Source organism: Dreissena polymorpha, chromosome 1 (genome assembly GCF_020536995.1).
Source record: "Dreissena polymorpha isolate Duluth1 chromosome 1, UMN_Dpol_1.0, whole genome shotgun sequence".
NCBI classification, from domain to species: Eukaryota; Metazoa; Mollusca; class Bivalvia; order Myida; family Dreissenidae; genus Dreissena; species Dreissena polymorpha.
The window spans coordinates 19,424,507-19,443,971 of record NC_068355.1 but is presented as its reverse complement, the minus strand read 5'-3'; the positions used below and the strand labels follow the sequence as shown (position 1 = coordinate 19,443,971).

At 36.5% G+C, this 19,465-nt stretch overlaps 1 protein-coding gene across 1 annotated transcript; it reads right to left on the bottom strand.

Moving 5' to 3' along the window:
* Window positions 1–1,851: 1,851 nt before the first annotated feature.
* On the bottom strand, window positions 1,852–19,439 carry LOC127873214 (lachesin-like). The gene is made up of 8 exons (XM_052416977.1): window positions 19,263–19,439; window positions 13,530–13,673; window positions 12,547–12,769; window positions 12,045–12,205; window positions 10,701–10,812; window positions 6,123–6,279; window positions 5,170–5,312; window positions 1,852–4,638 (listed from the first exon to the last, which is right to left on the bottom strand). Exons 2-8 carry the CDS (start codon window positions 13,566–13,568, stop codon window positions 4,517–4,519), a joined length of 957 nt encoding a protein of 318 aa, XP_052272937.1. The 5' UTR covers window positions 13,569–13,673; window positions 19,263–19,439; the 3' UTR covers window positions 1,852–4,516.
* Between the last annotated feature and the right edge of the window lie 26 nt (window positions 19,440–19,465).

Here is a 19,465-nt window from a genome sequence, read left to right as displayed (position 1 = left end):
CTTACAAAGAGTACGCAACACTGTAACACATCACACCTTATGTATAACATGACCAAAGGTAATGTTCACACCTTACGTACATCACTCTATACTGTAACACGTCACACACAACACGACCAAAGGTAACATGTCAAACCTTACGCACAATACGCCCCACTTTAACACGTAACACCTTACGTACAACATGCCCCACTTAACACATTACACCTAACGTCCCCACTGTAACACATCACATCTTACAGTCAACGCGCCCCACTGTAACATGTCAGGCCTTACATTCAAAGTGCCAGACTGTAACAAGTCACACCTTACATACAACGCACCCCACTGTATTGCCTTATGTACAGAATGTCACACTTACATACTACTTTAATCATCCTGCTGACGTAAGAGTACTGCTGGTTGTGCAGCTGTACGCGGCAGATGTAGAGACCCTCGGCCTGTACCTTAAAGTGGAAGATGTTGGTTGACCCCATGTCCAACATGTATTTGAACGAGTTCTTAGTTGTTAGAAATGGGGATGGTCGTGTCGCTGTGGTAGAGTTGCGCATGCAATTGCAGCTGATCGGAAATGGGATTGCATATGCAGGTAATATGCTGTTTTATATCCGATGAAAAAGAAGTTAATAATAATTATGTTAAAAAGATGGTCCTTTGTTTGGTTGTATACCATATGTTTGTTTGTTGGAAGAGGTTATCAATAAATGCTGGCATTGTTGACATATAGTGGTTTGTAAACAGGTGATGAGATACGGTATGTTGACAGATAATAACGTTATATATCTCTACAGTGTCAAAAGCATCGCCATTTGACCTATGTGTAAAGTTAGTATGTATGTACCTGGCAGCATCAAATATCTTTTTAACAAGAGATGTGTTTGTCAATAACACAATGCCCCCCTTCTGTGCCGCTTTGATTTATTATATTTTTTTTATCATTTGGAAGGTACAGATAATTATCTCCCTTTAAAGCTTATTACTTCCCTTGGATTTGTTTTTTTTGACCTTGAAGGATGAGCTTGACCTTTCACCACTGAAAATGTGTAGCTCCATGAGATACACATGCATGCCGAATATCAAGTTGCTATTTGAAGCGACATAGAAGTTATGAGAATTTTTCAAAACCTAAACGCAAAGTGTGACGGACAGACAGTCCAATTCATATATGCCCTCCTTCGGGGGCATAAAAAGAAAGGCTTGATGTGGGAAAACTTCAATATATAGCCCAGGGATAAGAGCAAAACTATATATAAACAAGATGTGTTTGTGAAACACTAATGTCCCCCCCATATATTTGACCTTGACTTTTCACCACTCAAAATGTGCAGCTACATGAGATACACAAGCATGCCAAATATCAAGTTGCTATTTTCAATATTGCAAAAGTTATGGCCAATGTTAAAGTTTGACGCAAACAAACCAACAAACAGACAGGGAAAAAACAATATGTCCCCCCAGCATAGACTGGGGGACGGGGACATACAAATAAAATAGTTTAATGATGAAATTGATTACATATACCATGGTTTCATAATGGACTAAAACAAGTCCATTATTAACAAAATGTACATAAAATTTGAGTCTAATAAACTTATACTCATCCTGAACTTTGACTATAATAACATGTTTTCCATTCTAGGCGTTTGGTCTACTTTCAGTTTTGAAATATTCATAATCATATCTTATTGTCGGAACTCCCTACAAACCCAGATGTACAAGGTCACAATCTGATAGGTTTGTCTTTAAAGGTTCATAACTCTAGCAAGATATACTTTTATGAGTTAGGTGAAACATAAATATCAGACAGATGTACAAAGACAAACAATTGGGCATACACAAACGACTACATAATACACTTTGATATATTTATTGTATAAAACTATGTTAAATATTATAAACACAGATTAGTGATATAAATACAGGTATACGTTATTGTGTATACTTGGAATGTTCTGTAAGGTGATGTAAATCATTCTTAGTAAGGTATTTTTATTCCGTAACATTGATCATGCCAGGAATAAATGCTAAGCAGATGTATATATTGTAGATGGAATTATTTATTCATCAACATCCACAGCTTCAACAGTGAATATAAAATTTCTGAATGAAATTTACTAATCAGAAATATCAATTCAAAGGAGCTTCCTTTTTTTGTTACTGGTCCTCAGAGCATAGTTAGTTTGAAAATGTAAATAAATGATATAAAAATATGCTGTGAAAATGAGATAGAAACAAGAGCTGTCTTCAAAGGGTGACAAATGCCCCCGAAAAACGCTTTGATAGAAGTTATGAGCATTTTTCGAAACCTAAACGCAGATTCTAAACCTAAACGCAGACCCTAAGTTCAAGGTCAAGGAGTCAAAATGTGTATGGAAAGGCCTTGTCCACGGACAGACAGACAGTGCAATCACTATATGCCCTTCGGGCACAAAGAAAAACATATGAAAATAATGGTTTGTACAATGCTTTGTTACAAGATGCACTAACAACAGTAATTCTACGAACTAACATAAGGAATTCAATGTACATAATGTCATCATGATTCTGTACAAGATATGCGTGACTATACATTTTTACATACATACAAAATGTTCAGTAATCATATTATAACATTTTCAAAAGATATTAAAACATATAAAACACTCATGAAAATTGAGTCATGTTCAAAATGAACATTGCATGATCAGCACTTTACCATTTACTTTGCACAGGTCATGCAAACCTTGTATATCTTAACAATTGATAACTTCTAGTGCAAATAAATATTGATTTTTATATCACTGGCTGATTTTTAAAAATCAATTTTAGTTTTAAATTGTCCTGTGATGGTGTGGTGTTGAACGCATATACTGTGAAACCATTATTATTCGTCCGACATTAATTTTCGCCTTTTTCGTCCTTCGACCGATGGACGAATTCAAGATCCTAACGAACAATCATGTTCCATATTTGAAACAAATAAGACTGAATTACCGTAGGCATGAGGCATTTAAATCCAGCGTAATCCACGCATATACACAAGGCTCGAAATTAACACTCGCACACTCGCAAAATGCGTGAAAAAAAGATTGCAAGGTAAGTTATAAGCAACTAGTATTTTTTGCAAATAAAGAAAAAGTGAAAAAAAACGAGTTAATTGGCTTAATGCGTTCGACGGCGTGAACGCTAAACCGTAGGTCAATTTTTTGAACGTCCGAATACCCATATGCGGAAGCGCGCACCTTGTTTGTTGACTGGTATACTTATCATACAGATACACAGATGGTATTGATACAAAGAACATGAAACGGTCGACTAATTACACTCAAGTTAAATCCGGTTTTGACAAAAAGGGGTGTTCATTATACAGTGTACTGACAACTGACATTTCCTGTTAAATGCGAATGCATTAAGGCTGTATCTAATGCGTCGACTTCGTTTAGGTATAATAGTGTTGATAAGCGCTTATTGTTAACAACTTTATTACCCATTGTGTGTATTGTGTTTTTCAGGAGTGTTGCAGATTATACAGCCTACACGCGGCGAATCCGGATTAAAGACAATACTATTAAACGCAATTAAAATATGACGATGTGTGATCAACACCTGACTGAAATATATTCTGCGCTTTGTTACAAATTAATAAAGAACATTTTGATTTGTGTTTGGTTGTCCGTGATTGTAACGGAAAAAGACTTATTGGCAATTGGCTTCGTTGTTTAAAACACTCGTTAACGGTTATTCAGTCCCACTTATCCGCTAATCATAACAAAGAAAGTGTCAATGACATTAAATAATAAGGGACAGTTACTATCACCTGAAATAACAGACTTGTTAATTGGCATATGCCAAACAAGGCCCACCTCCTGCAAATGACTACCAAGTGTCATCTCTCTTTCCCCAGCAAGATTTTTTCGCAACCGCGTATTACATGTATTACAAACAAATCGGACGTTGTTTTTTTTTTCAAAACCAGAAATGGACGAATTTAAGAGCGGACAAAATAGTCATTTTTATGAAAAGGGCGAAATTTTGTGCCGACGAAAATAAATGGTTTCACAGTAGTATTTCAATTGCATTGCCATAGCAAAAGGGCAAACTTAATTTATCATCACTTGCAAGTTGCAACACTGTAGGGTGTTAAGAAAAAAGTTGAATTATCTTGGAGCATCTTTTTTCTTATAACACTGCTTTATTCATTATTAAATGAATTTACGAAAAAGAAATATATCAAGACTGAAAGAGATTCTTCATTTAGGAATAGTACATTTTCCATCGTAAAATCAATCACACAAATTTACTTAAAATCCGAAAGATTTTATCAAAAGAAATCCAAACAAGCAAAGACTTACAGTTACTAACCATTCTTCTAGATGACAAATCATGCAAATATACAACAAAACACCAGAATGAAGATGTAATTTATGTAATAATCTTCCAAAAACCAAATCAGAATGAAATGAGCGTTCCATGCAAAAATCACAATTAAAACAAGTATTTGCTGTATAGAATGAGGTGGACGGTGCAGGGGGCGTGGCTAACAGAGGTGAAGGAGAGCGGTCCCTAACAGCATGACAAGGGTGGTGATACTGAAGACAATGATAGACCCGCCTGATGACTCCCGGAAAAGTTCTCGATCATCCACGAACTTGTCTGACCCTGCAACAAAAAGGAGATGGTTTCTGTTTATACGATGTGTACACAATAGATTAAAGTTGGTACAGAAATAAAGGTAACAGTAAACAAGAGATGTGTTTGTCAGAAACACAATGCCCCCTATTGCGCCACTTTGAAGCCATAAATTTGACCTTTGACCTTGAAGGATGACCTTGACCTTTCACCACTCAAAATGTGCAGCTCCATGCATGCCAAATATCAAGTTGCTATCTTCAATATTGCAAAAGTTATTGCAAAACTTTAACCAAGGTTAAAGTTTTGGGACACACACATACCATGACTGACACAATGACAGACAGGCCAAAAACAATATACCCCCAATCTTTCGATCCGGGGACATAAAAATAATGTTTTTTCTACTGCAAGAAAATGTCAATGTTTGTTAATTCCATTTTTATCAATTTATTAAGCTGAAACCAATTGTGATTAAGGAATAATTTTATAAAAGCCAATTAAATGCTTTTCCAATTAAATAAATAGACTTCATGAATGTTCATATAAGACAGCACTTACTGCTGAGGGTTACAGTGTTCTCCCCATTCCCCTGAGAGTTTTCAGCGTAACATTTGTAGTCTCCGTAGTCAGCTTCAGTGATATCCCTCACTGTTAGCTTCATCATCACATAGTTAGAGCCGAAATAGGATTCCTTAATGAACCTGTAGAGAATTAAGAGTTTTATTTATCAGAAAGCAAAAAGCAGACTGCATCTCATTGCAACGACCCAACAACTACAACAGCAGGCTGAATTTCCATCGAAATGAAAGAAAAACGGAATACTTGAGGCAAGCATAAACTACACCGACAGATGAATTTACATTCAAGGAATTTAGGAGTAGTTATTATATTGCAAACCAGGATACAACTGCATGTGTACATTAACAATCAAACAAGTCTGAAAAAGTAAGCTCAGTCAACTAAAATAATTATTCACAGTCAATGTATTTCTTACACTCGCATATCTTATGGATTTCCATCCAATTTATGTCAAAGCTGTATATGTTTAATTGATATTCTTTCTTTTTTTTCCTGATCCAATATGTCAAATCTGTCATTTTCACGATTTCAGTAATATCAAGGTGGCAATCCATGCATACTTTTCCTAGAAGTGCTGGTTCAACAGAACTAAATACACACACTTATGCCAGTAACTGGCAACTGCTCTCCATAAATAAGAGCTTCAAATCAGACTATTTACTTATCAAATACATTAACCCTTTACCACTTAGAAACGTATTTTGAGGCATGTGTAGCCCCTTAGAAAGTGAAATTCAATTACAGACCTTTCTTACTAGATTAAAGGTTTAAATGCTACATTTCCGATCCTTAGATACTGATGAGCAGCAAACAGCATAAAACCTGAACTGACTGCGAGTTACTCACAGGCTGTTCTGGTTTTATGCTGTTTGCACAAAGCCATTTTCACTTAGCTTATGAGTGGGAAAAGGTTAAGCAGTTGGCAAACATACTTATTTGAGTCAACGAGTGAGGAGCCCCCTTTGAACCATAGGATCTCTGCCTCGGACGGCACGGGGTGTCCCTTGGCTTCGCAGGTGAGAGTGCGACTGTACCCTGGGGCCTGGAAAACCTGCTTGCGGTACTGGTGAACTGTCACAGAGGGGGCAACTGTAACCATAGGAACATGCAGAGATTGATAGAGAGTAACGATGGTAATTTGCAGAGATTGATAGGGAATATGTGTTTGTTTTCGGTGTGATATCATGTTATATCATCACTACTACTGCACTTACGACATTAGATTGTTGTCTCCTTTAAAGGAACAACGTTATTATCAAAAAGTATATAATAATTAGGGATTCAAAAGGTTACAAAAAACATTAACCGGTTAACCATTTGCCATAACCGGTTTTTAACCAGTTAACCAAAAAACCTTTAGTAGAAAAAAATGTTTAAGTATACCTTAAACATATCATACCACTCGTACATGTACTCTATATTAAAGGGGCCTTTTCACAGATTTTGGCATTTTTTAACTTATTCATTAAATGCTTTATAATGATAAATGTAAACATTGGATCGTAAAAGCTTCAGTAAAAAATCAAGAATAAAATTTAAAAAAGGAAAAGAACATTGCCCGGAGCAGGTTTCGAACCTTCGACCCCTGGAGTCCTGCCAGAGTCCTGAAGTAAAAACGCTTTAGCCTACAGAGCTATTCCGCCGAGTACACATATTTGACGTATTTTATACCTTATATAAGCAATCTTCGTAGTTTCACAAAATTTAACGACAAAAACAGAACTCTCCAAATTATTCTATCGTTTCGCGTTGCAACGCTTTATAATTTTTAGGTTTTAAAATCGTCAAAAGATGCATATAATGGCTATATTAGACCATGGTAAATGTTCAGTATTACTGTTTCCTCACAAATATTATAACTAAAACGAAAATTTGCGAATCTGAAACAACTTTTTTCAATTTTGTCAATTTACCAAAGCGTGAAAAGATCCCTTTAAAGTAATCGCTTGCGTTGATAACATATCATTTTCTTAATAACAATTTATTATACATGTATTTAAATAATTTGGTATATGTATGCTTTATTGTGTTATATTTTTCCTGCGTTAAAGCATATAAGTTAAAAGTATTAAGAACTACACAATGTTCATGTTTAGGTGTCATTAATAGGTTTTTGGTTGGGTCGCTTATATTATGTTCTGTTCTGGTCGTATCGCTCACAATATTGTGCTTTGTTCATTGTGCTTTCATTTCTTATTCTAAAATTAACTTAATATAATTTTTTTTTTCAATAATTGTTAAGCTAAGGCACTACTATCTCACAGTTAAAACAAATCAGCGAACAAACATGTATATGCAGAACATGCACTTAACAACACTGTTTATTTGGTCAAAAAATGACTTTGTCCAGTAGCTTGTGGCTGATTCTGTTGCGAGCATTGGAAACAAGTTTTCGAGCACACTCGCTCCGATGATTTTATTTTTATCCCCACGCTTTTTGAAAAAAAGGTGGGGATATTGTGGTTATCTCCGCCGTCCGTCCGTCTGTCTGTCTGTCTGTCTGTCCGTCCGTCCTGGCCACTAACTCCTCCTACACTAAAAGCACTAGAACCTTGAAACTTACACACATGGTAGCTATGAGCATATGTGCGACCCTGCACTATTTGGAATTTTGATCTGACCCCTGGGTCAAAAGTTATAGCGGTTGGGGTGGGGCCGCGTCAGAAATTATCACTCATTTTTTTAGGTTATTTTACATTTACTTCTTTATTTCTACACCGATTCACTTCAAATTGATACTGGACCTCTCTTATGACAATACCGTCAATCTCAACCATGCATGGCCCCATTCCCAACCCTGGGGCGCCCCGCCCACATAGGCCACACCCACCAAAAATTTCCATATACTATAATTTTTTCATTTCAACACGGATTCACTTCAAATTGATACTGAACTTTTGTTATGACATAAGGGTCAATCTCAACTATGCATGGCCCCAATCCCAACCCTGGGGCGCCCGCCCACATAGGCCACACCCACCAAAAAATTCCATTTACTATAATTTTTTCATTTCTACACGGATTCACTTCAAATTGATACTGAACTTCTCTTATGACATTAGGGTCAATCTCAACTATGCATGGCCCCATAACCAACCCTGGGGCCCCGCCCACATAGACCACACCCACCCAAAATTGCCTTTACTATAATTTCTTCTTTTCTACACCGATTCACTTCAAATTGATACTGAACTTCTCTTATGACATTAGGGTCAATCTCAACTATGCATGGCCCCATAACCAACCCTGGGGCCCCGCCCACATAGACCACACCCACCCAAAATTGCCTTTACTATAATTTCTTCATTTCTACACCGATTCACTTCAAATTGATATTGAACTTCTCTTATGACAATACAGTCAATCTCAACTATGCATGGCCCCATTACCAACCCTGGGGCGCCCCGCCCACATAGACCACACCCACCCAAAATTGCCTTTTACTATAATTTCTTTATTTCTACACCGATTCACTTCAAATTGATACTGAACCTCTCTTATGACAATACGGTCAATCTCAACTATGCATGGCCCCATTACCAACCCTGGGGCCCCGCCCACATAGACCACACCCGCCCAAAATTGCCTTTTACTATAATTTCTTCATTTCTACACCGATTCACTTCAAATTGATACTGAACTTCTCTTATAACAATACAGTCAATCTCAACTATGCATGGCACAATTACCAACCCTGGGGCGCCCTGCCCACATAAGTCACACCCACCCAAAATTGCCTTTTACTATAACTTCTTCATTTCTACACCAATTCACTTCTAATTGATGATGAACTTCTCTTATGACAATACGGTCAATCTCAGCTATGCATGGCCCCATTACCAACCCTGGGGCACACCTAGGTCAAACATTCGGCGTGGGGATACGCGTCGGCCTCTGCCGCGCCATTTCTAGTCTAAAAATAACTTTTCATTGATATTCATAAATTAAATGAGTTTTAACAAGAGTGCCAAACTATCACAAGATACGCCCATTTGAAGGTTGTGGACAACTTGATAACTTTACCATGACCCATATTTGAACTTGACCTACATATCATCTAGTCACAACTTCTGACAAAATTTGGTGTAGATCAGATGAAAACTACTTCAATTAGAGAGCGGACACCATGCTAAATGCTTGAAATGCACTAAGTGACCTCGTGACCTAGTTTTTGACCCGGCATGACCCATATTCGAACTTGACCTAGATATTGTTTAGACACAACTTCTGGCCAAATTTGGTGAAGATCGGATGAAAACTACTCCAAATTTAGAGAGCTGACACCATGCTAAATGCCTTAAATGCACTTAGTAACCCAGTGACCGAGTTTTTGACCCGGCATGACCCATATTCGAACTTGACCTTGATATTGTCCAGATCTTCTGACCAAGTTTGGTGAAGATCGGATGAAAACTACTTCAATTAGAGAGTGGACACCATTCTAAATGCTTGAAATGCACTAAGTGACCCTGTGACCTAGTTTTTGACCTGGCATGACCCATATTCGAACTTGTTCTAGATATTGTCTAGATAAAACTTCTGACCAAGTTTGGTGAAGATTTGATGAAAACTATTTGAATTAGAGAGGGGACACTGCTGTGGATGCTGCCCGCCCGCCCACCCACCGCCAAGGTGAAACTATAATATGTCCCGTTTTTTTTAAACGGGCGTATAAAAATGGCTTTTTCAGATAAAACTGGCCTAAAACGGTAGTAGTTGCATCAGTGATGACGTAAATTACTGATAATAATATTAATTTCTGCTAAAACAAATACGATGTCAACTCGACAAATTTTTAACTATGATTGCATTTCTTGTTAAAATTGTTACTTATAAACATTTTATTTTTTTGAGCAATCGATGTTGGATATTTGTTAACAAAATATCAATATAAGTCATCCAATGTTTCAACTGATTTTTATTGCGAGTTAGATAAACGTGTCAATAACGTCTTCGCTAATTGCCCACACGCCCCACAGTTAGCTAGTTAACTTTTCGCGAGTAAAAACAAATAATAGCGCAAATTATCAAAACATACTCCCTGTTGTACCCACAAAGGTACTGATTTATTGCTTTATTACGTTGTTTGTTGACACGTTATTTATTACCGTCAATGGAGCGGCATGTTGTTTTAACTAGTCGCCAGCGCAAGTGGGCAGTTGGTCACACTCAAAACATAAAATCGTACGAATTATTCAATGAAAATTCATATTCATGTTTTTTCAGGTTAACCTTTTCTCAAAAATGTAACCGGTTAATTGGTCGTTCCGGTAGGTAAACTGGTTAGTCTCTTGCATCCTTAATAATTATTACTAGAAATGCGTTTTGTTGTATTTTACCTTTCCAAAGAATAATTTTGATAACATTACATCACACTGATAAATGTCTATATTGTAATGAACTACTTTAAATGAAAATGAAACAGACACTGAATCAGAATTTTTAATGATGTGTTAGCAATTTAATACACTATTTCGAAGACACTATGTAAATAGAGAACCAGTACTTACACTTGACACTGAGGTATATTCGCCTCACATCCTCGCCTGCTTCATTCTTTGCAATACACTTATAATCACCACGGTGCTCCCTGGTCACTCTGGGAATGATGATGGTAGGCGACTAAAATGAACATTGCCAATATTTCAAAAGAAAGCTTGACAGCTTTGCACTTTCCCACTCTAGAGGCATGGTGAAAATGGCTATACAAACAGCATAAAACTAGAACAGCCTGCAAGTAACTCGCAGTCTGTTCAGGTTTTAATGATGTTTGCTGATCATCAGTATCTAAGGGTTGGAAATGAAGCCTTTAAAATTTGAATCAAGTAAGAAAGGTCTTTAATTAAATAAACCTTTAAGTGACTACAAATGCGTCAAAATACATATCTAAGTTATCTAGGTTAAACTGGCAAGTGGGTGGCCAAGGTTAAAGATAATGGATGTCATCCTTGACACAGGAGTCTCTTAGCAACCAATACAGATGGTCATAGGTTTCTCAAGATAACATGCAAAATAAATTTCATGTTAGAAGCCGTGTGACCTTGACCTCAAAATAAACAAGCAAATTTGTTGAATTGATATCCCCTGCCAATATGCTTCTGGACACAAAGTATTATATTTGACACTCAAAAAAGCATTTTTTCAAGATACAAAGGGTCATTATTAACAGATGGTGTACAATGCTATTTGGCGTGCATCATCCTCTTATTCATATATATACTCATACCAAGTTTCAATGAAATCTTCCAAAGCACTTCCAATATATGGCTCCAGACACCCAAAAAAAGCATTTTTTCATGATAAAAAGGGCCATAACTCCGTTATTAACAGATGGTGTACAATGCCATTTGGCGTGCATCATCCCCTTATCCATATATATACTCATACCAAGTTTAAATGAAATCCGCCAAAGGACTTCGAAGATATGGCTCCGGACGGACGGAAAGATGGACGGACAACGCCAAAACAATATCCCTCCGCCTGTGGCGGGGGATAACAAGCTTCTTCTTATCCACATGAGAAAACAGCATACTTATTATTTCATTTAACATACAAGTAAAACTGTGTACAAGGTATGGACCAACCCACAACCAACAGATGCAAAGAAATAAATTGCTCTATGAAAATGGGGATTAATGTATGTGCATCTAGTGTCATCCCTGATAAGTCTGTGCAGTAAGCAAAGGCCAATCTGGGACGAGACTTTCTGTCTAAACTTGATTTGCTTCAAGAAAAGTCTTCCTTTAAATGAAAAAATACTATAAAAGCAGAAAGTCGCATCCAAGATAAGCCTGTGCATACTGCACTTGCATTAAACCACCATTTGAGGATATTATTATCAACATGTTTCTAACCGTCCACTCCCTGCCTCCAGTAGGCAAGATGCCTCCGCCTGCCATATGCCATGTGATCATGGGGGTAGGGATGCCGCTAGCATTGCAACGCAGCTCCACGCGGTCCCCCTCCTGTTTGGTTGTGTCCGAGCTCGTGAAGATGTCTACAATCTGAGGCTTCTCTGAAATGAGATTAATAGAAAGTTAATGATTATTAAAAATATATTTTATAAGTATAGAATTTATTTTTTGCCTCGAGTAATATTGATAGTAAACATATTAAGGGAGAGAGGGAGAGTGGTGGTTAAATTTACGTATCCAGTTATTGACACATTAGGTTTAATATCTTACGCTTATCTGAAATTCACCATAATAAATTACTCAAGTTTTCCCCAGTTAGTAAAAACATTTATCTTGAAAAGTTCAACAAATCTCATTTCCATGGAAAGCAGTAAAAAATTATGGAAATCTTCCTACAAAATCATGGAAAGGAGAAAAAAAAGATATGTATGAAATAACTTACGAACGACATATATCATTCTGCTGTCATTAGCATTCTGCTGCCCGCCCAGTTGTACACGGCAGATATAGAGCGCCATGTCAGACTCCTGTATGTTCTGAATCTTCAGCCGCCAGTTGTTTGCGGCCGGTTTATCAATCTGATATTTGAAGGCATTCTGGGTGTCCGTGTCTGTGGAGATTGGAATGTTGGTCCCTGTGTTGTAGTTCTGTACAAGCCATTGCACCTGATTGTTGAGAACCACCATGTGTATGTAATGTTAAATTATATTTTAATTTTACAGTAGAAGAAATTTCCAACAATTAGAATTTACAAAACTTACATGTACCATCTTTGTGACCAAGTTTGGTAAAAATTGATTTGCCAACTAAACCTTTGATTAAATTAACTTTATGACAAACAATAAGTTCAGTGAAGTATTAAACTGAACAGCTGAAAAAACAATTAAAATTCATGCGCCTTAATCCCACTACATGTATACATCAAAGATGTGTCGTCATAGGGCATGCCTAAAATGTTATTGTCAAAGGTTAAGCGTAGAAAGTTACAAGTAAACTTTAAACTTTGCATGAACAGACTTTGGAATTTTATACTTGGAACTTAGACATCAAAGTAGATAATTATGTTGATTTTCATACACTATATTTATTTAGGTTATGAGTCATTTGTGGCACGTGGTATGTTGTAAGTAGATGAGGGACATTTGGTTCAACTACATAAGTATCTATGTTAACTACAATGAAAATCTGAGATTATATGATAGAAGACAACCGGACCAAGTTCAGTTGACCAATGAAGCAAGGAATTTATCAAAATGTTGCATGGGTAAAACCTTTATAAAGGTTTTCAAAGGCTTAAATGTTGTAAATGTTCTGCTTCGTTATAAAATATTTCAAAATCCTTCATCTGTGTAAGTACTAAAATCATGATTCTCAATGAGAAGAGATGGACTGGTATCAAAATAATCTCTTAGTGACTCTGGTTACCTGGCTGTCTACAGGTCTGTTGTCTACAACACAGGCCATGTAGGCATCCCCATCTTTTCTCCACCACCAATGTCTTGTAGTTGTCCACTATTGTAGTTGGGGGAAAGGTCTGCCTCAGCACGACTTTTGGGTCAGCACTCCAGGCTGTAGAAGATATAGAACACATGTTCAAGAAAGAACAAGAAGTAAACAAGACTGAAGACAGCCATGGGCCCTAAGGCGCTCACCTGAGACCCAAAGGAACTAAAATATTCTGGGAAGGTGGAGTTCAAAATAATATAAGAACTTCATACAGACGGGCGTACATACTTAACTTGTGCTTTATAGTTCGATTATTTAGTGTCAATTCTTCAAAAGAGGACGAGTGCTGAGCAGACAGGCGGTAGTACAGACTAAGTGTGCTCTATTATTAAAATACGTTTTCACTGTTTTTTGCATTCAAAGTTATTAAGAACAATGATACTCTGATTTTCAAGTAATACTGCATTTCACATATCATACATGACATCTGTATATTAAATTAATTAGAATAATGGTATTTCTGACTTTCACATAATACTGTATTTCACATATCATCCATGTAGGCCTACATGACTTTTGTATGTCAATCTGTATTTATGATTTAAAATAAAATTTCATACTTTTTTATTGGTATTGTGTTTATATTCATTTTATTATAAAAGTTAAAATCATTGTGGACAAAAGAGATTATCCTTCATATAGAGTAAAATTGAGGGTAAGCATTCTTCCAGAATGGCCTTTTTTATTTAAAGACCATTTTATTAAGAGACCACTTTTGATTACTCCCTTGAGTGGTCTCTTAATACAAGATTGTCTGTATATTGTACTGTGATCTATTTCTGGTGGAGACCTATTAGCGGTGACTTTGTTCAAATTCAGAACGCAGGGCTTTTCATCAGGAAATTGGGAAGAGGTCCTAGAGTTTCAAATTGGGAATTTCATGCGCATAAACTGCTCATTTTGGGAAGACCGTGTCAGGGTCTTTTTCATTGTGCAGAAGTATTAAAAGACACATTGTGGTGCATTCTAAATCATATTAGAGCTCACTGCTTTCACTTTGGAAGATGCCCTGGCAATATGTCAAAGAAAAAAATACAATTTGGGAAATCCCCATGCCACATGTTTGACCCAGGGGCGCCCCAGGGTTGGTAATGGGGCCATGCATAGTTTAGATTAACCGTATTGTCATAAGAGAAGTTCAGTATCAATTAGAAGTGAATCAGTGTAGAAATGAAGAAATTGTAGTAAAAGGCAAGTTTGGGTGGGCGTGGCCTATGTGGGCGGGGCGCCCCAGGATTGGTAATGGGGCCATGCATAGCTGAGATTGACCGTATTGTCATAAGAGAGGTCCAGTATCAATTTGAAGTGAATCGGTGTAGAAATGAAGAAATTATAGTAAAGGCAATTTTGGGTGGGCGTGGCCTATGTGGGCGGGGCACCCCAGGGTTGGTAATGGGGCCATGCATAGTTGAGATTGACCGTATTGTCATAAGAGAGGTTTAGTATCAATTTGAAGACAATTGGTGTAGAAATGAAGAAATTATAGTAAAATAACCTAAAAAAATGAGTAAAAATCTCTGACCTGGCCCCTCCCCAACCCCCATAACTTTTGACCCAGGGGTCAGAATCAAAATTCCAAATAGTGCAGGGTCGCTCATATGCTCATAGCTACCATGTGTGTAAGTTTCAAGGTTTTAGTCCTAATAGTGTAGGAGGAGATAGTGGCCAGGACGGACGGACAGACGAACGGCAGAGATAACCACAATATCCCCAAAAAGCGTGGGGATAAAAACAACAAAGATGAGGTAAATAATGTTTTTCTTAATTTCTAAATCTTACTTAATATAAAATAATTCAAATGTACCCACAGTTCATACATTTTAACATTCTATCAGTCCATTTAAAGAAATGTTCATGTAAATTGAACAGTGAAGCAGACAAGCAGTCTAATAAAATTACAAGTTTATTTCCAATACGCAATTGAGTACTCTCCAGTGTTCTCCAGAAGCACAGGCAGTTAACGCTTTCACTGGTAACTAGCAATCTTGGCATTGGCTACTTAAATTTCCCAAAATATCAATTTAAAACACAGCAAACAATGACCGATTTAGTCCTTGAGCTCTAAATCACTGGCTGTTTTGAAAGTATAACTGGCTACTCAAATTTTGTATGGAGAACGCTGACTATCTCTTTTTGTTGTGATGTCACCCAAATTAAGTCAGCCATGAAAACAGCAAATGCTTTTGCAGTGTCTATGGAACTACATGTAGCAGCTTGTGGTTAATCATACTTCATATTTAACATGGAGTTCACTGGAGTTAAATAATTCTATAAAGGTAAATTATTTGTTGTTGCATTGTTTGCATACATGTAAGTTATAAATTCTGGTACTCTTTTTTTTATACAAATGTCACTGGAGGATATGAGTTTAAGCATGACTATATATAAACATGTCATATTTGAAAGTAACACAACAAGCTTAGAAACCAGTGAGGCTGAAGAAGAGGCCAAATGCCAGAAATGTTCATGTCCGAATCGGGACATTCCATTTAAAAATGTCTGGACATTTGACCAAAAAGCAGGACACATAGAACGATCAATCATGCCACCTTTAGGCCATCCTTAAAAATTCTTTTGTTTGGCATAACCCGATCGACCCACTAAAATTGGCCCAACTGTATTTTTTTTGTTACTTTCCCCCCCAATTTTTTTTTTGCTCGTCGAAACTTCTTTCTGCTAAATTTGTACTTTCCGCTTTTTATCCTTTCCGGTTATTTGAGTCATTTAATTAAATGCTCTTTTAAGGATATCTAGAAAAGCAATGAACAAAATGCGTACCGGTATTTATTTGAGTCACCTATTTATTTGACATATGCATATGCGTTTAATTATACTTTAAATATAATTAAACCGCTCTTGTTTTTCTCGTATCCCTTTAATTAAAATACGCTGCTGTCGTTATATATAGTTTGGGAGTAAAAAAAACAAATTAATTAATTATCACCGTTCAATTCAATTCGGCAATCAGCAGAGATGTGTAATATTATCGCCATATAACTATTTAATTATCACTCTTTAATTCAGATCGTAAATATTCAGTAGAAAGATAAAAAGTGGTCAGCTTAGAAATATTAATTGACGGGTATTGTCACGTTTTTGTTTCATTTGCTTATCTCTTTATACGACTTTCCGACCAGTCGCTATTTTTGAGGCAGACGGCAATATTAAATGTGTATTCAAATTATACAACATCTGCGCATGAATGACCCAATATTATCCGATAGCTCCACCCGTTCTCACGTTTCATTCGACAACGTCATGTCATGATGAACTTCATTAACAATAAGGTTAAGCAATGTCTAATTTGGTACAGACCGGGTTTTGTTAACTGCTCGAATTGCAAACACTTTCAATGAAACAAAGAGACAAATATAGAAAATCATTCCGGATTAAAAAGGGCCTATGTTTTCAACAAAATTTTACTAGTTTTCGCATTTTCGCAATTTAGATTTTTCTTGAGCCAAATTTTCAATAGTTTTGCAAATGACTCAAATGGCAAACGACAGCGCGAACATTGCGAACGTGTTATTATTGAAATAAATGCTCACTACTACAGGGCTCGCGCTGTCGTTCGCCATTTGCGAAAGTATAGCGAATTTGGCTATAATTTGCAAATATGCTTAAATCTCGTTAAATTTAATTGAAAACATCCGCCATTTTAATCAGGAGTGTTTTTTTTAAAACTATTTTTCTCTTTGTTTCCATGAACAATTTGAAGCGCATATGGTAGCGGGCAAATCAACATTGAGTTTGCTATCTGGTAATATAAATGGGTCATTCATGCGCAGATAATGGAATACACAGTTGATATTTTCGTCTGCCTACAATATAACGGCCGATGGCAAAAGTCCTATAAATAATAAGTAAATGAAAAGAAGCTCTTTATAGACAAAATAGACTTACGAATACACGTGCGGTGATACGGACGGTGCAGAAAAATCTTTACCAATTTCCTTTCATGAGGCAGAAGACTTGGAGCTTTATTTGAGAATTACCTTTCAGTTTGGTATATGTCGGAGTTCAATGTCAGAAAAAAAAATTACAAAAAAAAAACAAAAAAACCTACCTACCAACCACCCAAATTTACCTGGGTCGGGTTATGCCAAACAAACAATTTTTTAAGGATAGCCTTACTGTAGTCAGTAATCAGTATATTACTTACAAAATCTCATTATTTCTGGCAAAAATTGATGATGAATGTGTTTCAGAATTTCATGAACACAGAGATTCTCCATTTTCAGGAAGTAAACACACATGTGCACTATGTGGATGAATCAATTACGTGAAATTTCGGGGGAATCCATTTGGGACAGACTGAGAGGCATGTGTAATCGTTCAACGCGAGGTGCGCTCATCGAGCAGTGTTTATATTCAACCAATCATTAATTAACTCTAAATTTACATTGATGCAATATCATTATGTACAAATTATTTTCTGAAAATCAGTCGAAAACAAAAGTAAATTTATGCTAAACATCAATGTGTATCGGTCAGTGCTCAAATAGTGTGATGTACCAAATTGGTGTTTTGACAGGTTTTTAAGCCACAGGTGGTATAATACACAGAATACTGCCTTATATATATATATTTGGACTTGATTTGGGTCATGAAATACAAAAGCAGTCTGCTTTTAATTCACTACAATGCATCTATCGCTAGCAATAAGTGACCCCTATCATAAAAACACCATGGTGTGAAAGCGCGATAAAATCAATAATTTGCCTATAGATCGCTGATAAGGTGTCAAAAACAACACTGGATCACTTGACTAGTAGATATGGTTTGTTAATTGGGGGCAATAAAGAGATTAGCGATGGTAATTCAAGCCAGACAGAGCTTGATTAGCGAAATTTATTGTGAACTTATAGAACGTAGGTCGTTTTCTACGAATGTCAGGACAAATTGTGTCTCATCAGGACGCCGAGACAAACATCCCAAAAGCAGGACTGTCCTGCAAAGATCGGGATGTCTGGCATGTATGACCACCAGAGAGGTTCCAAAGACATGATGTGGTAAACCACCTAGCTGCAATAATCCAACTACAAGATATTGACACTCAGGGTCACTGTGATTTGTAACTGATAATAGCTTTTTACATGAAAAATTGCCATTTGGAATCCAGGTGGCACTTTAATGGGTATTACTGAAAGTAAATAAACACAAAAAGATCATAAATATATACGTAGTTATAAATGCAAACATTAAAACCACTTACGTGAAATGCTGTGCTGGTAGAATAATGATTCTAATCAAAGTGCCTGTCTTATCAACCAATGTATGTTTGTATCATGGCCATTGTTGTTTTCTATCTTAAAGAAACTTCTTAGGCAAAATATGTTTCTTATATCAAGTGTTAGTTTGAACAATGTCATGAAATACATGTAGTTGAGCACAATTTATGAAGTATCTATAAAAACTAAGCATTTTATTAGTTTGGCTCCAGTTAAACGTCGATTTCAAATTTACCCATCACATTAAAAGAGAACAAGTACAATTGTACTTTGAAACGCTTATTTTTTTTCAACATTCTCTTTATGTTGAAATGAGAACTCGACGCATCGTATTAGTGTACCCATTTTTGTTGACAATTTCATTTCCGGAAGTCAGTTTTTTTATGCTTATTTGAAGTTTTTATCCTTGATTTTTACATACCTGTGCGAAGAAATGCTGCAAGAACGATTGTCCCGAGCAGCTTCATGAGTTCATCCATGTAGGACTCCAATTATCTATAAATTATCAAACAACTATTTAATTAGTCACACCTGGTACAGGTACAAATTGTTTGGTTGTATGCGTATTTCGAAACTAATTTGAACGAAATTGTTTGTCTCACGGTTATTTCCCTTGAACAGGGG

Excerpts from the sequence above, each read along its gene's own strand:
- LOC127873214 (XM_052416977.1), bottom strand. The coding sequence starts at position 13,568 with ATGGCCTGTGTTGTAGACAACAGACCTGTAGACAGCCAG. Across the intron at positions 10,813-12,044 it reads CTGGAGGCAGGGAGTGGACG|TCGCCTACCATCATCATTCC; the intron begins GTTAGAAACATG and ends TGTTCATTTTAG. Across the intron at positions 5,313-6,122 it reads TCACTCGTTGACTCAAATAA|GTTCATTAAGGAATCCTATT; the intron begins GTATGTTTGCCA and ends AATTCTCTACAG.